General features: G+C 47.9%; 1 protein-coding gene across 5 annotated transcripts in view; it reads right to left on the bottom strand.

The window, feature by feature from the left end:
• Positions 1-21,795, bottom strand: part of MYCBP2 (MYC binding protein 2) — a 1,909,483-nt gene that overhangs the window by 569,877 nt on the left and 1,317,811 nt on the right. For all 5 annotated transcript variants that reach the window (XM_078657470.1, XM_078657469.1, XM_078657471.1 and 2 more), the window contains one exon: positions 7,179-7,348. In XM_078657470.1, the coding sequence (XP_078513596.1) occupies positions 7,179-7,348 (170 nt within the window). The remainder of the gene's footprint in view (positions 1-7,178; positions 7,349-21,795) is intronic.

Genomic DNA, 21,795 nt, shown 5'->3' on the forward strand with positions numbered 1-21,795 from the left:
GCACTATTATCTCTACCCGCAATGGAAATGACAACAATACTTTAGGTTCAATTCCATATTAAAGTACAAGTTACTTACCTTCGATTCCGTAACGTAGAATTATCCCCAGGCGTGAGACTGGATCCAGACTTTTTTTTGCCACAGCATCTCTGTGCCCCGGGATGGGGGGGGGGGACCACGTGACTCCACCCTGACATTGTCCGCGGACGTGACGTCAGCGAGGTCACATAAGTCCCACCCCGGCGCGCTGATGTCCGTTTTCTTCGGGGAGCTTTTCTGCGCCACAACGCGGAGCCATCACAAACAAACTGAGAATATGGGAACAGTGTGCGAAAAAAATCAGGAAAACACAAAGGGAAGAAGCGAATGGTGAAGAACAGCAACATTTGGGATAGTGCCAGGCACTGTGTTACTGAAAGTCATGGAAGGGAAGGAGCAGAGCACCGCTCTGAGAACGAACCTTGCAAAGCGGAGGCGATATCCTCCCTGGAGGCAGAAAAGCATGTGAAAAATGTCATAGCAGAAAGTCTGCAACCACAATCTATAACAGTGAAGGACAACAAGTCTGGAACAGATGAGTAACGACAAATTACCCCAAGACAACACCATCAAGGAGGGTCGTATTCCCTCTAAAGAGCTACGGGTTGAGTCACAGACAAGAGACCCCAACTCAGAGGACTGCAGAGGAGTCAGAAACCCCAAGCAATGAAAAAAGAGAGAAGATTATGAGTAGACCCCACACTGGAATAACCAAGGTGTAGGGATGCAGAAGTACACATGAACCTACCGTCCATTTACCAGAAAGAAAGGAGTGGAACAAATAAATAGAACAAAGCATCCCGTCAGGGAGGAAGTGAAAGAGGGCACTCGCAGAAGACAAAACCACCCGGAGGGAGGCGAGTGCAGAAGACCAAGCTGAAGGTCCTCGCAGAATGGGGAGGAAGGGCGGGTCGTGAAGGAATCTGCGGCTAGAATCGTCTCTACCAGATACATCGTTACCGAAGATAAGTAACTTGTACATCTGATAGAGACTACTAGCCGCAGATTCCTGAACGTAGAATAGATACCCTAGCCATACCAGAGGGGAGGAGGGTCTGCGAGAGAAAACTCACCAGCTTGGAAGAACACAGGGCCCCAACAGGGAATGTGTCATTGGGACAGGAAGGACGGCCCAGTCCCCACCAAGCAGAAGTAAGCAAGAACCAGGAGAAGGGAAGGCCAGGATACCAAAAGCCTACCCGAGGGTCAACGGGCATACGCCAGAAAACCCGGAGGGACAGATGGCACCAAAAGAGTACCAAAGGAAGAAAAGAACCACCCGCAAAATCGAAGGAGAAGAGGTGGAAACGGAGGCAGAGTCCGCCTCAGGAGAACACACTCAGCAAAGGGGACAGCTGAACGGGCATCAGCCCCTAGAAAGGGGACAAGGCAGGAACGAAGCGCACACGTGAGAAGGAAGACACAGTCGCAAAAAGCTCCAGCAGAGCAAGGGACAGGAGCACAAGGGTACACGGTGAGGCCCACGGAGGTGGACCATAACGACCAGGAGTGCGCAGCAGGCAGCTGGTAAACACTACGAAGTAGTGTGCCCAGAACAGCGACCCCCGGGAAGCGAGAATATGTAGTACAGACCTAAAGCCATCAACCAGAACACAGGAGAACACCTGAAATATCTTATCCCCCCCCTGGAACACCAGGCAGAGGACCAGGCCGAAACATCGGATAATAAGGTGGAAACACCACGACACGACGCCATAGACGGCATGACAAAAGTCAGTCTGGCAATCCAGAGGGTTAAGAGGGAAGGCAAAACGCACAGAAGCAGATATCCCGCAGGAACAAAGGGCAAAATGTACGCCTGGCAATCCCTGTAGAAGAAAGATAGAAACACCATCGGATACTGAGCAGGACAGACTCTAAGGCGGAAGAAAAAAGGGACCGCACAAAGCGGTATACAGTGACGCCAGGAAACGCGAGGAACCCGAGAAGGTATCCACACCCGCCCAGCTTAGGACAGAGCTATACAATAGCGAACAGGTACCCCACCTAGGGTATGACACGTCACAAAACAAAACAGGGGAACACCTCTTAGGGAAACCAGCAGCAGAGGACAAGAACATAAAAGACCTGAGGGTATCACCGCAGGTGGCTTCCCCAATCAGCCAAAAATAAATTAATACACACTTGGTCCAACCTGAGGACCTATACGGTTTCACTAACCGCCAAAAAACACACACCCCAAAAACTGAAGGGCTGTACCAGGAGCCAAAAGTACAGAGGGGCCAACTGAAGGCATTCTAAGTCACACACAGCACACAGACGGGCCAACCGAATCACTAGGCCCAGAGAGAAAGGTGGGATAAACGCCTCCCATAAGACACCTGAGGACCGACAAGCCGAAGCTCATGGAGGGGGAGGGGGACGGGGACGGGGACGGAGCCCCGCAAGGAGTCGTTGAATAGAGGAGTCCGCGTGGGTAAAAGAATCCCATCAAAAGGTAGGTCAACAAGACACTCCCAAATATTCTCCGGAAAGACGCTGTCCCGCAACCAAGCATGACGGCGAAGAGCCACAGAACTTGCCATAGCGCGGGCAAGAGAATCAGAGACATCCAAGGCCGAATGTAGAATAAATGCAGCTAACTCCTGACCATCCAGCACATGGTGCCGCAGATCAGCGCGGACACCTTCGTGGGAGGGGCGAGACAGAAGGGATTCCACGAAATTCCATAGGCCGGGGTAGCACTGGCCAACATACAAAGTGTGTTGAGCGCACGCAGAGCAGCACTAGTGGAAGCAAAAATGTTACGCCCCCAGGAGTCCAACCACCGGGCCTCCCGTGACGGAGGGAGAAACACTGAAGCCAAAGAAGGAAAAGCAGTCTGCAAGACAGGGCCCTGGGCAGATGAGTGGAAAAAAATACAGACTGGATCATGCGGGGCAGGGCGGTGGAGGAGCGGCTGAGGCACCGGATCCCCCATAGCTGGACGCCCCAGAAGAGAGTTGTGGAGCGAAGCTTCAAATGGAAGAAGCAGCTCCTCTTGACCAGAGCCCTGGTGAATAACCTCCAACAAGTGGTCCGTTGGGAGTGAAGCGACTGGGTTGCCCATTTGCAAAATGCCTGTGGCTGTGGAAATGGCCCTGACAAAGGCTACCCTCGCCTCAGTAGGGCGTTGTGGGGGAGAGAGCAACTCTTCCGGGGGCGAAGTCTGAAAACTAAATCACCCGTCGCCATGCCCTGCTGAAGGAAGAAACTGACAACCCCTGTAGGATGGAAGACCCATGGATGAGTGAGGGGCCCGAGGGGTCTCTGGAGAAGGCGGAGAAGCCGCAGGGCAATCAACTGTGAGGTGTGGAAGAGCGGATCCGGAGGCTGTGGACGCGGAGATGGCGTTGAACCCGCCTTGGAAGCCGCCGGAGAAAAGGCAACGACGCGACGTCCAGTCTCCGGTGAAGAAGAGACAAGGAGACAACAATCCTCCGTAGAGGAAGGAACATTCGGATAAGAGTTGACGATCCGACGTCAGGACGGCGCCGGGGAGTCCGACATGGGCACCTGTGCGCCCTCGATCGGTGCCGAAGTGTCCACCAGGCGTGCCGAGTCAGCCTCCACCGCCACGTGCCTCATAGGAGCATGGGGCGGGGTCGGAGTCGAAGCAGCCAATGAATGGCCTGCGCAGAGGACCGAGAGGGACTCGGGGAGGCACCCCGGGTCCCGGCCTCCACCCGCGGGGCTGCCAGGGCCAGGGAGTTAAGGCGTCGGCTTGGCCTCCGGTAAGCCAGCCGCCTGCCCAGAGGACCGAGGGGGACGAGCCATAAGTCCCGGCGACCTCCTGTGACACCACAGGGAACCCCGTGGGATTTTGCGGCGTGGCAGGGGCACTGTGGGTCGAAGAGGTTAATTCCGTAGGGCCGCACCTCGAGGACACCACTCCTCCAAAACCTGAAGCGAAACTTGTCGGACCCGGGGGCGAATCCGAGGACGAGTCGTGGGAAGGCCCCACGCATGGCGAGGGATCCGCAAACATCTCAGGAAGAGGAGGGGGGCCCAAAGAAGCCTGCAGAGCCGTAGCGTAGGCCGTCATTTGGGCCCTTGTAACCCTAAGGCCAGGAAACGGCGGATAGGGTGGCGACGGGCGAGGGCGCACGTCCCGAGAGGAACCCGCGCCCTCTGCAGAACGAGGACAGGGCCTAGGTGACAAGCTGCAGGACTTACCGGCGGGCGAGCGACGCTCGTGGGACCTCGGTGAAGGACAATGCCGCAGCCGGAATTGGTGGCTTCTGGATCCTTCAGAGGTATGGGATGGACGCTGTGACGAGACCGATCTGGACAAACGGGCCGAAAGCAATTTAATCCGGCACCCCCGCCGGGACTTTGGCTTGAGATGCTGACAAGCATCACAATCCGTAGAATCAAGGTGCTCGCCCAGACACCACATACAAATAGGGTGAGGGTCCGTCGCCGACATCCGACGCATACAAGAAGCACACGCCTTGAAACCCGAAGGCTTTGCACACTGTTCCCAACGCAAAGGCGTTAAAAGAGGCCTGAAAACAGGTCAAGGGAACTCACTCCGAATCGGCGTTGTACGCGGAAAAGAAGGAAACTGACGTCAGCAGGCCGGTGTGGGAACGTCATGTCTGCCGACAACGTCAGGGCAGATTCACGTGGTGCCATCCCCTGGCACGCAGAGATGCTGTGGCAAAAAAAATTCCGGATCCAGTCTCACGTCTGGGCATAATTCTACGTTAAGGAATCTGCGGCTAGTAGTCTCTATCAGATACATATACTTATATTAATGTCTATGTATACAGCATCCAATTAAAACCCAACTCTGCATGGAGTTAAAGACGCAGTAGGGCAATCTTTGGGCAAGCTATCTTGTCCATGTAAAACCAAGAGTTGCACAACTGACTGATCTTCTCAGTGCCATCCACAATACTTTGTGCAGTTGTTTAAGCATTAAAGAAGATAAAACGAATCCAGGGCTGTGAAATGGTGATATTAAAGAACAAGTTACTTACCTTCGGTAACTATGTATATATAAGAGACATTTGTTAGTTATAGATTCCTTACCTTAGAATTACCCCCAGACGTCCGACTGGATCCGGAGATTTTTCTTTAGCAGTACCCCTGCACATCGGTAGGTGGCACCAGACAACTGTGTCAGTCGTTGGCGTTGTGGTCATCGTAACAACGTTGCGGTGCCTACTTCGACACCGCCACTGCTCGCTGACGTCCGTTCTGACACGACTTTCCACAGCAGAAGTGCAAAGTCATGCAAGACACTGACCACTGGTGCACATAGCTAGGGCACTGGAATGGAGTCCCTATCCCTAGAAGTCAGTTCGCAGAACAAGGAGGATGGGTAGGGCGGTAAAGACTCTATAACGACATATATCTCTAACAGATACATTGTTACCAAAGGTAAGTAACTTGTTCATCTGAAAGAGCCTGTTAGTTATAGATTCCTTACCTTATAATAGATACCCAAGCAATGCCAACCCAGGAGGTGGGTCAGCAAACTGACTTCACACAAGAAAGTCATGGAGAACAGAACAGCCAAAATAGCAGTGTCTCCGGACTTGGCTGTCTAGGCAATAATGTTTGGTGAACGGTGCAGGGATGCCTATGTGTCCACCTGACAGATGTCAATGACTGGGACTCCACGTCCCAAGGAAGTAGTAGTTGCTGTAGCCCTCGGTGAGTGAGCACACACACCCACTAGAAATTCCTTTTTTCCACTAAGGAGTGGCAGATTTTAATGCATAGGACAAATCATCGAGAGGTGGTGCGTTTTGGTGCCCACATAGCCAACAAAGAGTTGATTGTCCACCCTGAAATCTTTTGGGAGGTCTATATAGAAAGACAGCACACATTTTAGGTACAAATGGTGGAGTCTCACCTCCTCTTTGGAAGGGTGCGGAGGTGGGAAGAAGGTGGGCAAAGTGATGGTCTGTCCTATGTAAAAAAGAAGAAGCCACTTTGGAAAGAAAAGAGGGCCTTGTGCTAAGAGCTACTTTGTCAGGATGAACAGCAGGAAAAGGAGGTTTTGAGAAAAGAGCTTGAAGTTCACTCACTCTGCAAGCAGAGGTGATAATGACAAGTAAGGCAGTCTTCAGAGTAAGGAGTCTGATAGGGCAGTTATGTAGAGGTTCATAGGGAGCACACTTAAGGAATTTCAAGACAAGATTCAAGTCCCACTGGAACATTATGAAAGGAGAAGGAGGAAAGCGATGAGTAATGCCCATTAGAAATCTTTTTACAATAGGGTACTTGAAAAGAGAAGACTGATCAGGAAGGCAAAGAAAGGCAGATATGGCTGAGAGGTAGCCTTTAAGAGTGCCCAGAGAAGAGCCATGCTGGGCTAAAGAGAGGATGAACCAGAGTACCCCCGAAAAGGGGGCAGAAAGGGAATCCACAGCCTTTGCTGTGCACCATGCCACAAACTTGTTACATCTATAGGCGTATGCAGACTTGGTTGAGGGACGCCGGGCTGCCAAAATTACATTACAGACTTCAGGTGGTAGGTCAAAAGCTGTCAACTGCCGCCGCTCAATCTCCACGCAAGGAGGTGGAGACTGGAAAGGTTTGGGTGGAGGACTGTCCCCTGCTGCTGTGACAGGAGATCCTACAGAAGAGGCAGTCTGATCGGAGGATCAATGGCCATGCTCAAGAGCTCGGGCTACCAGACTCTTCGTGCCCAGTCCGGAGCCACAAGAATGCCTTGGGAACGGTCGCTCTTGATTTTCTTCAGCACTCGGGTCAGAAGTGGTACCAGCGGAAAGGCACTTGCAGGGATTAAAAACAGCTCGTAATGGATTAGCATTAGCAGCAATGTATTTGCTGGTGTTGAAGAGGACATATTCCAGTCAACCAACATGTTTCTCAAGAGAATAATGAAGCACATAGGACCTAAGATCGAGGATCTCAGATCACTGCTTTGACCGATTCTTCACCATAGCTAGCCATAAAACCAATGTACCGAAGTGGCATTACTTCTGAGGAGCAGTACCAGAAACAGCAAATTTGAGCCTTTCATAGGTATGACAACCGTACCAACAGTCAAATGTGCCATCTCCATCTTTGTAATAGACATGCCTAATTTCCCATACATTAATGTGGGAATCTTCAACAGTTCATCACTTACGTTGCAAAATAAACTAAAGAAAATATACCTTCTCTCTGGCTGCAGCTTGCTTTTCACGGAGATACTTTTCTCTGCATCGATCACACACCAAGTACCAGGTACTTCCTCCAATTCCACCATCCCCGCAGTTACCAGCCCATCCGCCACAGAAGTGTCCAATGCTGTTATAGCCCTGGCCACCAGCATACCGTCCACAGCCTTCAAATAGTCAAATTGTGCATAAAACATTATAAATACATACAAAATCACATGTATTCGAAAGGTAGGAACAATGTGGTTTCAATTTAGTATCAACATTAAATAAAGAGACATTTTACGGAAGAAGAAATGACTGGTTAATTCAACCTATTCTTTTTAATCAGAGTGAAATGTGATGCTCCAATTACTATCCACTATGTTTGAGCTCAGTCTACCTAAAGGACAAGTCACATACCTTCAGTAACGCCTTATCTGGTAGAGACAATCTAGTCGCAGATTCCTTAAATTCGAGTTTCCCAGTAGTCAGGCAGGATCCGGCAAAATCTATTTCTGTGAACAATAGCCAAACGTGCCAGTAGGTGTTGGCGACGCATGCCTGCATCATAGTAACGTCCACGTCACCTATATACGCACCACCTCGGTGAGCTGACGGCAGTTACATTTTACGACTTTCCACACCAGAAGTGTGGAGCCATGAAGTGCACTGACATTAGTGTATTTTGAACAACTAGGGCCCTTTAAGGGACTAGCCCTGGCCCTAAAAACCTGTCTGCAGAGCAAGGAGGATGGGTGAGTCCATAAGGAATCTGCGGCTAGATTATGTCTCTACCAGATAAGACGTTACCGAAGGTAAGTAACTTGTCCATCTGATAGAGACATCTAGCTGTAGATTCGTTACCTATGAATAGACACCCAAGAAATACCATACCCGGAGACGGGAATACAGAAAGGTTTAGACCAGGAAGTCCTGCAGGACAGAGCGCTCAAAAAGGCCGTCCCAGCGGATTTGACTGTCCAGGCAGTAGTGCATGGTAAACGTGTGCAGTGATGCCCACGTTGATGCCTGACAAATATAAAGTATTGGAACTCCACACTGCATAACCGTGGAAGCAGCTTTTGCTCTGGTAGAATGAGCTCTTAAGCCCTCAGGAGACTTCTTCTGCACCACCAGAGTGTAGCGAATCATGATGCAGAGGACAACCCGTCTTGAGAGACTCCTCTTCTGCACTGCATAACCTTTCTTAGCTCTCACGTACCCCTCGAACAGTTTGTCATTGCATCCACACGGAATTCTTCAGTGTGGTCAAGGTAGAAGGACATTGCTCTTTGTGAATCCAGGCAGTGGAGTTGCTTTCCTACTTTAGAGGGATGGAGAAGAGCGTAGAAAGGGGGCAAGGTGAGAGGTTGCACCACATGGAAAGGTGTTAGCACTTTCAGTAACCAAGAGACCCTGGTGCGTAGCACAAACTAATTAGTAAAGAGGGTCAGGTAAGGAGACCTGGATGACAGAGCCCGAAATTGCTCTCCCTCCTGGAAGAAGCAATTCCCACTAAAAAAGACTGCTTTGATAGTATGCAGCCAGAGGGGGCAATTGTGCAGAGTTTCAAATGGAGTGCACATTAGAAAGGCGAGACACAAATTAAGGTCCCACTGAGGGATGATGAAAGGAGAAGGAAGAAACATACGTACAAGGCCTTTGAGAAATCTATTTACAATGGGAGATTTAAACAAAGAGGGTTTGTCTGGCAGCCGCAGAAACGCAGACAGGGCTGAAAGGTCCCCTTCGAGAGTACCCAGAGCAGAGCCCTGCAGGGCAAGGATTTAAATGAAAAGTAAAATGTCAGCTAGGGAGGCAGAAAGAGGGTCAATAGACTTCTCTGTACAATATATTACAAACTTCCATTGGCAGGCATATTCCGTCTTGGTGGAGGGACGCCTGGCTGACAAAATAATATTGCAAACTTTGGGAGGAAGGTTGAATGCTGTCAACTTTCACAGCTTAATCTCCACGCAAGAAGGCGCAGAGTTGCAGGTTCAGGTGGAGGACCCACCCCTGCTGCTGTGACAGAAGATCCTCCCAAAGGGGCAGCCTGATCAGAGGATCGATGCTTAGTTGGAAAAGCTCAGGATACCAGACCCTCCATGCCCAGTCCAGCACCACAAGAATAACTTAAGCCTGGTCATTCCTGATTTTCTTGAGAACTTTGGACAGGAGTGGTATGGGCAGAAAGATGTACAGGCAGGCACATTTTTTAATAAGAGGCAGAAATGGGATCAAAATTACGGGATGAGCACCAAGCCACAAATTTGTCCCAACTGCAAGAATATTTAGTCTTTGTGGAGGGATGCCCGGCTGCCAAGATGAAATCACAAATCTCAGAGGGAAGATCAAAGGCATTCAACTGTTACTACTTAATCTCCATGCTTGAACGTAGAGCATGCACTGCTTTGGGAGCAGAACCCAGCCCTGTTGTTGTGACATGAGATCCTCCCGGAGAGGCAGCCAGATCGGAGGACTGATGCCTCAGCTAAGGAGTTTGAGATACCCAACTCTCCTTGCCCAGGCTGGGGCCATCAGGATAACTTGGCCCTAGTAGGTCCTGATTTTCTTGAAAACCCAGAGGCAAGAGTGGTGTCTGTGGAAAGGCATACAAAAGTCCCAGGTTGCAGTTTATGCGGAACGCGTCTCTGAAGGAGAACCACGTTGGAAACCTTAGAGGGCAGAAGAGCTGACTTAACATATTCTCTGAGGTGGTGCACACATCTAGCCAAGGTTCTCCCCATTCTTGAAACAGATCTTTCTGCAATTCCAGGTGTAGACACCATTCGTGATGCGCAAAGCATTGGTGGCTGAGTGAGTCTACCCTGGCTTCAGAGATCCCACCAAGTGCTGCATGTCCATGAAAATGTTCTGATGCTCCCGCCAAGTCCAGAGATGCAATGCCTCTTGGCACAGGGTCCACGACCCCACACGAATCTGTTTGGTGCAATAAAACATGGCGGTAGTGTTATCTGTGAACACCTAAAGCAGCTGTCCCTTGATGGATGGGAAATAGGCTTTCAAAGCCAAGAGGATAACTTTCAACACCGGATGATTATTATGTAGCTGAGATATCGCTGGAAACCAGAGTCCTCAAATGGTCACCTCTGACAGATTGCTTCCCAACCCAGAAATGATGCACTGGCACCATGTTCAGCTCGGGGAGGGGACAGGAAAGGAATCTGCCACTGACCCAATTATGGTTCCCTTAACTACCACTGCAGCTCTTATGAAGTCTCCTGTAATGCAACATGTAATGTAACAAAACATTTCTATAGCGCGCTATCACTCCAGGGAGCATCTTGGCGCTTTTGGATCAGAAGCTGATGTAGTGATGATCCTCCGCTGTACTATCCATTTGGCGCCAACCTTCATACCAACGCTTTGCACACTGTATCAGTGAGACTATATATCCAGGTCTTAAGAGATTTCCTGAAACAAGTTTCAGAAAAAATCTGACGGAGTTCAGAGGGGAGTCTGTTCCAGGCCCTAGAGCTGATCACTACAAGGGATTTCCCTCCCTTGGTGGCAAACCTAAATTTAGGGATGGTAAGCAGGTTAGCAGTGGAGGATCTAAGGTTTCGTGATGGACAGTAACGTGTAAACCCTTTCAGAAGATATTTAGGGCCCTGAGAGTGAAAGGCCCTGAAGGTGATAACTAAAACTTTAAACAAGATGCGTTTATGGATGGGGAGCCAGTGGAGGGCATCTAGCGCAGCTGAGGACTTCCTAGGCCATCTGAGCACCAGGCGGGCGGCAGCGTGCTGGTCCATCTGTAGCCTGTGTAGGACCGCTTTATCTGCTCCTGCATATAAGCTGTTACAGTAGTTTAGTCTCGATGTTATTAATGCTACCACCACCGTGCGTCTTGCTGCCAGAGGAAGAAGGTCGAAAAATTTCCTCAGGCTCTTTATGATGTTAAAGCAGGACCCTGCCACCGTCAGTGCTTGTTGTTTGAATGATAAGAGTATCATCAAACTTGATCCCAAGGTTACGGGCGCGCTAATTGTGTTTGGGGGGGCTTCCGCATCATCAGGCCACCATTGCTTGGGAGAAAATAAATTATGGAGTCCAAATGGTAAAATTTCTGTTTTTCCTGTGTTACATTTTAGATGATTATTTCTCGTCCACGCGAAAGTGGCTGAGAGACAATTTTGGAGGTTTTATTCAGCGTTTAACATGTCCTTATCGAGGACTAGGATCAGCTGCGTATCATCCGCATACGCAATAGTGCTGATCTTAAAAGACGAAATTAGTTTAATCAGGGGGACCATATAAAGATTAAAAAGCGTTGAGCTCAAACTGGAGCCCTGTGGTACCCCTGTCGTCAGCACTTTTCCCCCCTCCTAAGGTGGTCACTTGACGTCTATGGGTCAGGAAATTCTTCAGCCACTCCAATACGGTTCCTGCTATACCAGATGTTACCAAACGGTCTATAAGGATAGCATGAGAAACCGTATCAAAGGCTGCAGATAAATCTAAAAGGATCAGGACAGCCTTCTTGCCCTGATCCATAGCAGCCCGTAGAGTTTCGATCGTGAACAGAAGGGCGGACTCTGTAGAATGCTGAGCTCTAAAGCCCGCCTGATTAGTGTGTAGTATATTATTTTCTTCCAGGAACGTGGTACGCTGCCTGTTCACAAAAGTGTCAGCTAGTTTACATAGTACTGGAAGAAGTGATATAGGCCGTAAATTAGATCGAATAGTAGGATATGATAATTGCTTCTTCTGAAGAGGTTTCACCGCTGCGAGTTCCCAATCTGATGGAATTTCCGCGGAAAGAAGTGAGGAATTGATGATACTGTTTATGATGGGGTTTGCTGTATCTACCATAGCTTGCAGCAGCACCGGGTGGCAAGGATCAAAAGGAGATCCGGATTTGATAGATGATATGGCCTGGTAGGATTCCTCCAGACTGATCGGACGAAAGGGCCTCATGCTGACAGTATTCTTGTCTACCATGGCAGCCTCGTCAGGAGCAAATGGCACGAAGGGAGGAAAATCTTTGGTAAGATCCTGTATCTTGTGTTCAAAGAAGTCAGCTATAGAATTGCATAGCATCTGAGATGGCGGGATTTCCTGTGTCAGTATTTTGGGGTTCCTAAAGATGTTTACAATTCTAAAAATCTCCTTCTGCTTGTTTTTAGTGGCTTCAATAGCTGCTGTGTAAAAATCCGCCTTCGCGCATTTGATCAAGGCATGATAGTGTCTCTTAGTTGTTTTATATAGACTAAGTTCCCTACTATCATCGTTACGGCTCCATCTTCGTTCGAACATTCTAACTTCGCTCTGTTTTTCTTTTAAGGCTCTTGAGAACCAGGGTGCGGACTGTTTCTTACAGCGGGGTCTGATGTCTGGGTCTAAGGGGTCCATTTGCTTGCTAATTTCACAGATCCATTCCCCGAATCGTTGATTATCTATTATTGTATATCCCGTCATGGTGGGTTTACTCTCCTTAGCCCATCTTAAAAAATCGGGATGGTCAATAATCTTTTTCCAGCAGGGTTTATTCACCCAACTGGTTTGCACCGTGCTCTTTCCTGCGGCACTGCATTCTACAAAAAAATTGAAGGCAATAAATTTGTGGTCTGACCAAATTTGCGTCAGAGGGAACTTTACTTTTATTGTGTCGAAGTTGGAACCAATACAGTCCAATATATGGCCAGCTATATGAGTGGGATCTCGAGTAAGAAGAGTTAGCCCAAGGAAATTCAAAATGTCTCTGAAGCAAATTACACCTGGATCAGTAATGTCATCCAGGTGGAGATTCAGATCCCCTAGTAACGTGAAGTTTGAGAACTTAAGCGTCAGGTTACTAAGCACTTCCCCAATGCTTTCCAAGAACTGATTTTGCTGACCTGGTGGGTGTTAGACTAACGCTCCCGCAAAAGTAAAGGAGTCATGAACCTGAAGGCAGAAACCAATACTTTCTGTCTCCTGATAAATCTGGACCAATTCGGACAGATTCCCTGGTGCTGTGCCCTTTGGGATTTCAGATACCACTGCAGATCCTGCATATGCCATTGAGGGAACTTTGCCCGCAGGATGCAGGAGGCCATCAAACCCAGGAGCCTCAGAGTCAGTCTCACATAAATTCACAACATAGGTTGCAACATCGGGATCTTAGCCCACAATGTCCTGGAGGATAAGTGCAGAACAGCAGTGTCCAGAATGACTTCAATGAAAGGGAGAATTTGAGAAGAAATCAAGTCTGACTTCGGCATTTCGCTAGTGAACCCCAGCGAATGCAGAAGAACCACTGTAGTCTAAAGGTGGGTGATGATTTCTTGAGGAAAGCCTGCCACTCATCCAGGTAGGGACAGACTCGGACCCCTGACCTCTGCAGATGGACTGCAACCACCTCCATCACCTTAGTGAGCACCTGAGGGGCCATGGTGAGCCCAAAGGGGTGAACAACGAACTGGAAATGCTTGGAGCCTACTGTGAACTTCAAATAAAGTATTTGTGTCTGCAGAACAGGAATGCGGAAATAGGTGTCCTGAAAGCCCAATGCTTCAATCCAGTCTCCGGCGTCCAGAGTAGACAGAACCTGAGCCAAGGTGAGCATCTTGTACTTCTCTTTCTGTAGTAAGAAGTTGAGAGGGCGAAGATCTGGAATAGCACCGAGGCCTCAGACCTTTTTCGGCACCAGAAGGTAGTGAGAATAACAACCATGAAAACCTCTGATACTAGCCCAATCTCAATGGCTCCTTTGGCCAGCTGAACCTGCACTTACTGACGGAGTAAAAAGAGATGGTTCTACAATAGCCTTGGTGTGAATGGTAGCAAGGTAGGTGGTGTTTCCAGAAATGGAAGGGCATAACCCTGCTGCTCGATTTGAAGCACCCACTTGCTAGAGATTGTTTGTTATTGGAGCAGGAAGTGCTTGATACTGCCGGCAATGGGATAGTTCTGCTGTGCTAAGGGCCCATTAAAGGGATCTGGAGGCTGCAGCAGCTGGAGGGGTGGAGGACTGGCCAGTACGCTGAGAGTAGGTCTGTGTCATTTGTGGGATGTGCTTGTTGGCCACTAAAGGACTGGTAAGCTTGTTGGGCTGGCAGGTAAGGCTGATATTGCAGACACCCATGGAATGCCTGACCGTGGACTGCTGCCTGGGGCTCAAGTAAAGGTCCAGGCATCTGGCAGTGACCCAGCTTTAATTGAAGTGTTCAGGCATATCGATCAGAGATGGATCAACTTCCCCTGAAAAACCAGTGAACCTCAAACAGGCATAGTGGCAGAGTACGATAAGAGTGGCAAAGATCCTGACAAGCGAGTCTGTGGTGTCCATCCCACACTAAATGGCGAACTTTGCTGCGTCCGACCATCACTCAATGCCTGGTCCAGGATGACTCGGCCTTAATCTGGCAACAGCTGTGCAGCCTAATCCCAGAAGACATGGGAATATTGGCCGAAGAGAAATCGTGTTCAGTAGGTGGTAGAGAAGTCAGCTTCCAAAAGGTGTCCAGCCTCTTGGATTACGTATCCAGTGGGTGGTAAGAAACATGCTTGGGATGACCTTGGCTATTGAGGCCTGCTCCCGGGGGAGGGATACTCGAAGAGAAAGGCTTTGACTCCAGGGGCAGGAATAAGAGTCAGTCATTCTGTACACAGGAGCCGCCACGCAGGGCTTGGCTGGGACCCCCAGGTGAACATTGGTAAAGGCATCATTAAGGTGAGCAAGGGCTCTTCAGAGCTTGCCCACAAGCAAAGCACCTCCGTCAAGACATTGGTCTTTTATTTGACTGAAGCCAACTGCAGGTCCAGGACCTCCGCTGCCCTGTGCATCACTGTAGCAAAATAAGCCCCCTCTTCCATGACAAGGTCCAGAGAAGTATTCAGGCCAAAGCCTGGGGAGGTGTCCAGGCCACTGGTATCTACCAGCTTATCATACCAGTTTTCACCCTAGTAGGGATTGTCCTCAAAGGGTCCATACCCCTCCTACTCATCCCTCCCCTTCAGGTAGAAAAAGGAGTTGCAAGGGTGAACTTAGGCCAGACAGAGCCAGCACTGGTATGGCGCCATCATGGAGTCAAAGATGAACTTTGGCTCTCTGATGGTACTGGTGTCAGCTTTTGTGGAACAGGGACTTGGGAGAGTGGTGACAACCATGCCATAGCTGATCCAGAGTGACAGGCTGGCGATGTGGATAACCCTACAGACGTAATTCAGCAGGGGTGCCTCTCGGCCCTGTGGGACCTGAAGACACACCAGTGGGCCCATAGGCCCAAAGATGGAGTGCATGGCATTATAGAACTCCTTAGGTTTGGTAGAGGTTGCTTCGGGGAAAAGCGTAAAGCAGACCAGGCCACAAACTCCGCAGTTGGAGGGTAGTAGCGGACCCTAGAAACACCTCCTTTGCTAGGGGAAGTCAAAGAGCATTTCAGCAACTTCTGGTGCTTCTTCTGACTCATGTAACTTCAATGACGAGGACTTGGGAGTGGATGACAATAGTCAGCGGCAAAGGCTCCAAGAATGGCCCGAGATCTCCTTCTGGAGCAGGACCACGATTGAGGTGGAGCCTTCCTCTGTCATGCTGGCAGGAGCTTCAACGCCCACTTGTGAATCACCTTCAGATTCATAGACTTACAGTGTGGGCAGGCCTAGGGGTCGTGGCCCGACCCCAGGCACCACAGGAAAACGAAGTGTAGTTCAGTGACGGACATTTGTCTGTGACATTCCTCTCACAGTTTAAACCCTGTGGTTTAGTTAGAGACATGTCTCTTGAACACTTTTTTTTTTATTGGTTAAGGTAGCTCTCCGGATCTGCACTAATAGAGTGGAAAGAAGGGAACTGATGTCCGGGTATAGTGGTGGAGCCTACATATGAACCGCACATGGAGGAGTGTGGCTCACTGATTAGAGCGGCAGACCCTGATGCAGAGGTCTGGCCCGGGACCAGGGTTCAATTCCCGACGCGGCAGGGTCCTGAGCCCAAAATGTCCACGGACTCGATAATTCTCGCCTCTGTGCCTATTCTAATCATGGGGTCCCACGCTGCAACTCTGGGCAATAGTTGCTTAATCTCCACTACGGCGGCCCACCCGCTGCGGGATGCCTGGCTTTCACCCTGGGGATACCCAGTAGGGGTTTTCTCACAGGGAAAAACCAGGACGGGTTCCCAAGGCAAGCGCCTTGATGCCTTCGGGTGATACGTGCGCTATATAAGTCGCAATACATTTACATTTACATGCCACTTCCGACAAGGACAATGTCAATGTGGAGCCGTCTCACGCCACCTTGATGCCTTTGGGTCACTTGTTTGCGCTTTATAAGTTTGTCATTCATTCACCTACCAGTGTGCACAGGTACTGCTCAAGATTTTCCGGAGACAGTCTGATGCCTGGGGAATATTCCAAGGGAAAGAATCTGCGGTTAGAAGTCTCTATCAGAAAGCACATTCAGCAAAACGCCACTGAAGTGCACTGGCACATCCAGTGTTTGAGATTATGACCTGAAGGCTGCACTTATATCAGAACCTCATACACTATATGCTACTCCACCCATATGAATAGATTGAGCGGTCACAAGAAGCTTTCAAATCAAGCAGGCCTTGAGGTTCCCATCTCATTCTCCTAGGGCCATCTATTTGTTTTTATTCCAGACCAACTCAACTTTAAAAGTTGCCTAAAGATCCTCTGGTGTGGAGGCAGGGTGCGTTTTTGCATCAGGATGATGGCAGTCTGTGTGCTCACACCAAAGGATGTAAAACTTCCCTTAAAACATCATTGCGGTGTAAAAAATATATACCAAAGTATGAAAGTTACATTCACAAAGAATACTAAAAACTAAACAGCTGAAATATCGCCTTGAGATACGCTTATCAATATACCCTCTTCAGTTCTTAGTTTGGAAGCGTGATTTCAAGGAGCCTTTTATATTTTATCAGTAATCCATGACAATAGTTAGAAGGCTATTAGCAAAATCAAGGTCTTATATTAGCTAGTAGAGTGTCTTTAACAAACTAACATAATAAAACCTTTAGTAACTCATATAGAAAAAACAATGTGCAGTGGTCACAAATTGCCATTATTGCCATATTATTATTCTAATGTTAATATGTCAATATAAACAGGTAGCATTAACAGGTGCTGCAAGCATTTTCAATAGGTCAAGCATTTCAACTGCACTCTCACCCCTCTCCTTCTCGCCAGCTGTACCGCTACTTATAGAGACATACATACATTACTATTATTCATATTGCTTCTTTTGTGTTATTAAAAATGACAGGGTAGGCCATAACAGGGGACGTTGTTCCTGGGTCTAGAGGCCTACGGTAGGCTCATGACACAAACCTTTTCTACTTCATATCCAATAACTAGACTTTCCTTGCTGCTGCAAAGTTTGTCAACCCGTTGATAACACTCTGCGTTCTGTCAACAGCAGAGCGCTTCCTGCAAAACGTTGGTACTCTTTGGCAGCTTGTCTAATCCCTCCACTAGCACCAGCAGAGGCCATCTGTGCACATACCCGCGGTCATCCCATCAATCATATCACAGACAGCATGCCAATGCTTGTGTACCCGAGGACACACAAAACCATCAGGAGCCCTCATCGAGGTGGATCTGCACACGTATAGTTTTCTTTTTTTTCATGGTGAAGTAGACTCGATGTAAAAATATTTAATTGCAGCAATTTGTGCTGATGAAATCAGAAGACCAGGTTTAACACAGAGTTAATGAGCATTATTGGGAATCCCAGTCGCACCCGGTCAATTTGGTCCAGGGTCCTGAACTGCTTTCTCGTAAAGTGAAGGGAAACTTCCTTTCCCCGCACGTGTAGGGCTATATCGAGTCACGTAAAACTCTTGGGAAAGAAGGCCCACAGTGATTCAGACAGATTCTTGGTCAGGTCACCAGTAGCCCACTCACCCACCCTTCGCCATCCTCAACCATTTTTAGTCAGTCTTCTTGTCACCTGCTGGTGCCAACTAGCCTTATACATTCAAATCTAAGCTTGACAAGAAATGCCTTAGATAATCTAATTGGAATATTTGTGAACTAATACAGGAAGGAATATTCTTTAGTTATTTTATTGACAGCAGAAATACATGTCATATGTTTGAATTGCAAACTTTTCAGTGTTAGGAAAGTCTGAGAGTTCGGTGTATAGCAACAATTTATAAGAGAAGCGCAATTAAAGTGAAAATAAAATGCACCGTTTGTGTTACTAGACAATATTAAAGCTGGCCTAACAAAAACAAAATCGCTGGGTTTCTGACCAGTATGTATCAGAGATACAGAGTTTGCTATTGTGTGTTTTTTTAGGTCTTGTGTACCTTCAGTACAAGATGAGTAAAAATGAAGTGGTCCATCAAAAAATACATTTTTAAGTAATATTTCACACAGGAATGGACTATGGTTGGAAATCTAATGGGCAAGGAGCTGGAATTTAATTCACAAATCCAATAATATTGCATATATCAGTCTAATGCTCATAGCCTATGTCAGTGTGGAAAGCGTTGAAACTTTGTTACACAATTAAAGTTAGTGATTTTTTACAAACCATGCCTGGTCACAAGAATTGTAAAATGAAGACATTTAATATTTAAGTATAACATGAACGAACAAGCTACTTACCATTGCTAACTCTCTTTGTGGTAGATACCCTAACCATAGATTACTCTCCTTTCGAATTTTCCCGAGGCGTCAGACTGGATCTGGAAAATCTTAAGGGGTATCCCTGCACACCGGCAGGTGGCATTGTTCTGATCAGCACCAAAGTCAGTCCACTCCGGAAGTGAAGTGCTGAGATACAAATAAGGCCATCTATGCGTGCTGACGTCCGTTGATTTTTAGGCTGTCCATGCCACCATACACAGAGCATATTAGTAGGCTGGCTGTAACCAGGTTACAGTCCTCTAGACTTGGGACCTTTTTAGATGGACAAAGGAACCCAGTTCACATAATGAGGAGGAATCTGCTGTTAGACTATCTACCAGTAAGAGCGTTACCAAATGTAAATAAGTTGTTCTCCTGATACATACTTCTAACCCAGATTCCTCACATTTTAAATGGATATCAAAGCAGTACCCTCCTGGTGGTTGGTCTATGAAATGAGTCAGGGAAAAAGTCCTGCAAGACCAAGTGCTCTTCTTGACAGACCTGGCTGTCCCCTGAAGCATACAACTGAGGTACCATGGTGGGAAAACTAATGATGAACTAGGATGCGACCCGAGGAATTACCGGTGGATGAGAATAATTCATGCATTCCATCCAACCCTTTAGTAGAATAGGTATTCGCAGACATGTGTTGCTTGCACACTGCCACTTGAACCAAGCTATACCCGACTGATGAGCCTACTAAGGGTGAAACCAGTTTTGGAATGCTTGTGTTCCAGTTTGGAGAGAGCATGACCTGGGAGTTAGGGCTAGACTGTTACCACTGGAGCAAGTTTAAAACTAGTTTGCATATGGCTGGGTTCAAACTGAGATGGCATGGTGTGCAAAAAACAATGGACTGGAAAGTTGCCCCAAGTAAATACCAGTGGCTGAGATTAATTAAACCATTCCATTCATTACTTTTTGTATACTTCAGTGGATCTAGATGCCCAGGAAGAAGTGTTTTGTGAATGTATGAAGATACACCCATGTAGCAGCCTGGCACATATCTAGAACAGTCATTCCAATGCAGCAGTAGTAGTCTTGACTCTGGTGAATTGAGCCCGTTAGCCTTCTGGGGGCTGCTTCTTAGCTGATTTATAGCAGACTTTAATACAGAGCACAATCCCAGCAAGAGTTGGCTCTCTTCTGCACAGTCATGACCTTTTTTGCTCAAGTGAATCAAATTAAGAGCGGATTGTCCATGCAATGGGTTTGGGTACAATTGCCGTAAAAGCAGAGAGCTCTTTTAGGATCTAATCAAAGGTGTCTTTCCTCCACCTTAAAGGGATGAGGTGGAGTGAAAACTCCTGAAATTTGTTGGATATGAAAGGGAGGCACCACTTTTGAGAGAATGGAGGCGCGGGTCCTCCTGAACAACTTGTCTGGAAAGCAAATAATGTATGTCGGGTTGACAGAGGCATGCAGATCACTTTCACGTCATGTTGAGGCTATGGCAATGAGGAAAACTGTCTTGAGTGTGAGAAATCACAACGGACAGTTGTGCAGAGGTTCGAATGGAGTACACATGAGGAATGTGAGCTCCTATCCCACTGAGGCATAATGAAAGGAGGAGGCAGAAACACATGCGGCAACCTCAACCTGCATCACAACAGGTTATTTATATAAGCAGGGCTGATCTAGCAACTGTAAAAAAAAGGCAGAAAGAGCAGACAAGTAACCCCTTTAACTGTCCTCATAGCAAGCCCTTAATGGTCCAGGGACAACACAAAAAGCAATACTGTGGAAAGCTTGCCTTAAGTGGGTCAACCTGCGGAGTACGGCATCAAGCCCCAAAATGCCCCAATGGCAGACATATATCGTAGTCCGGTGTTGGCATAGATGCTCCAAGGTCTGGCGTGGACTGTTGTGCCAAGACTGAAGTCAGCACTGAAGCAAGTGTGAGGCCCGTATTGAGTGGAAAGGCTCCAGCTGGCACAGAGGGTGGATTAACTGGTGGAGTTCCAGCTGAAAGGCCTCCTGGTACTTTGGGGCCCAGAGGCAAGCTAGTGGGAGCCAGCAGCATGCTGAAGAGACACAAAATAGCTTCAAGGAACTTGTGGATTTGCTGTGGTTTTGCTGATGCACCCAGAACGTTGGGTTGCCCCGAGATGAGAGTTTGAATGGGCTCTAAAGCAGATCGAGTTTGTGAGTAGCACAGAGGCAATTTTACGCCCTCCTGCCTCCTTAGGAATTTGAAAGTGGCAGGAAGTGCCTGCATCAGACTAGGATTTCTTGTGCTTCATGATTTACTAGAGGACTTGGACCATGATGAAGACCTGCAGTGGGAAGGACTTTGGGAGCAGGAAAGGGACCTTCTCTTTGACCTGTCATGGCGTGGAGTCATCGGGTACTTGGTGATGTAGTTTTATCGCACGGCCTTCAGATTCATCAAGGCGCAGTAGCTACAGGTTTTAAGAGTCGTATTCCAACCCCAAGCACCAAAGACAAATCTGGTGGGGATCTGTTACAGACAATTGCTTGCAATAGTCCGTACAAAGTTTGAACCCTGTGATTTCAGGGGGTGACATTTCCCTTGCACACTGGTATTTTAGTAATTTTTTAGAAAAACAGTCTAGTGAAAAGACATAGGATAGCCCTCAATCAGTGTCTGGTGGCACGAAAAGAAAAACTCACATCATCATACATGGGTGGCTCTTATATACAGCTTTGTAAGTCACTTCCAAAGCGGAACAATGCCAACTTGCAGCCACACGCTACTGCCTACAAGTGCGCAGGGGTACTGCTTAAGATTTTCCAAGTCCAGGCTGACTCCTGGGGAATATTCAAAGATGAGGCATCTGCAGTTAGTATTATCCAATAGAAAAATCATTGTGTAGACATATTTATTTAATATATTTTCCGCTAATCCACAGAAAGCTCATGGAGGATCAACCAAGTTCAGTATTTCTTCCATTTCATACTACTTATACTGTAGGTCTTAACACCAGATACCTTTATGAATTGTCAGGATTAGTAATATGATAGCAAATGTTTTGGTACCAGAAAATATCAAAACGAGAACC

This window comes from Lissotriton helveticus, chromosome 8 (genome assembly GCF_964261635.1).
Source record: "Lissotriton helveticus chromosome 8, aLisHel1.1, whole genome shotgun sequence".
NCBI classification, from domain to species: Eukaryota; Metazoa; Chordata; class Amphibia; order Caudata; family Salamandridae; genus Lissotriton; species Lissotriton helveticus.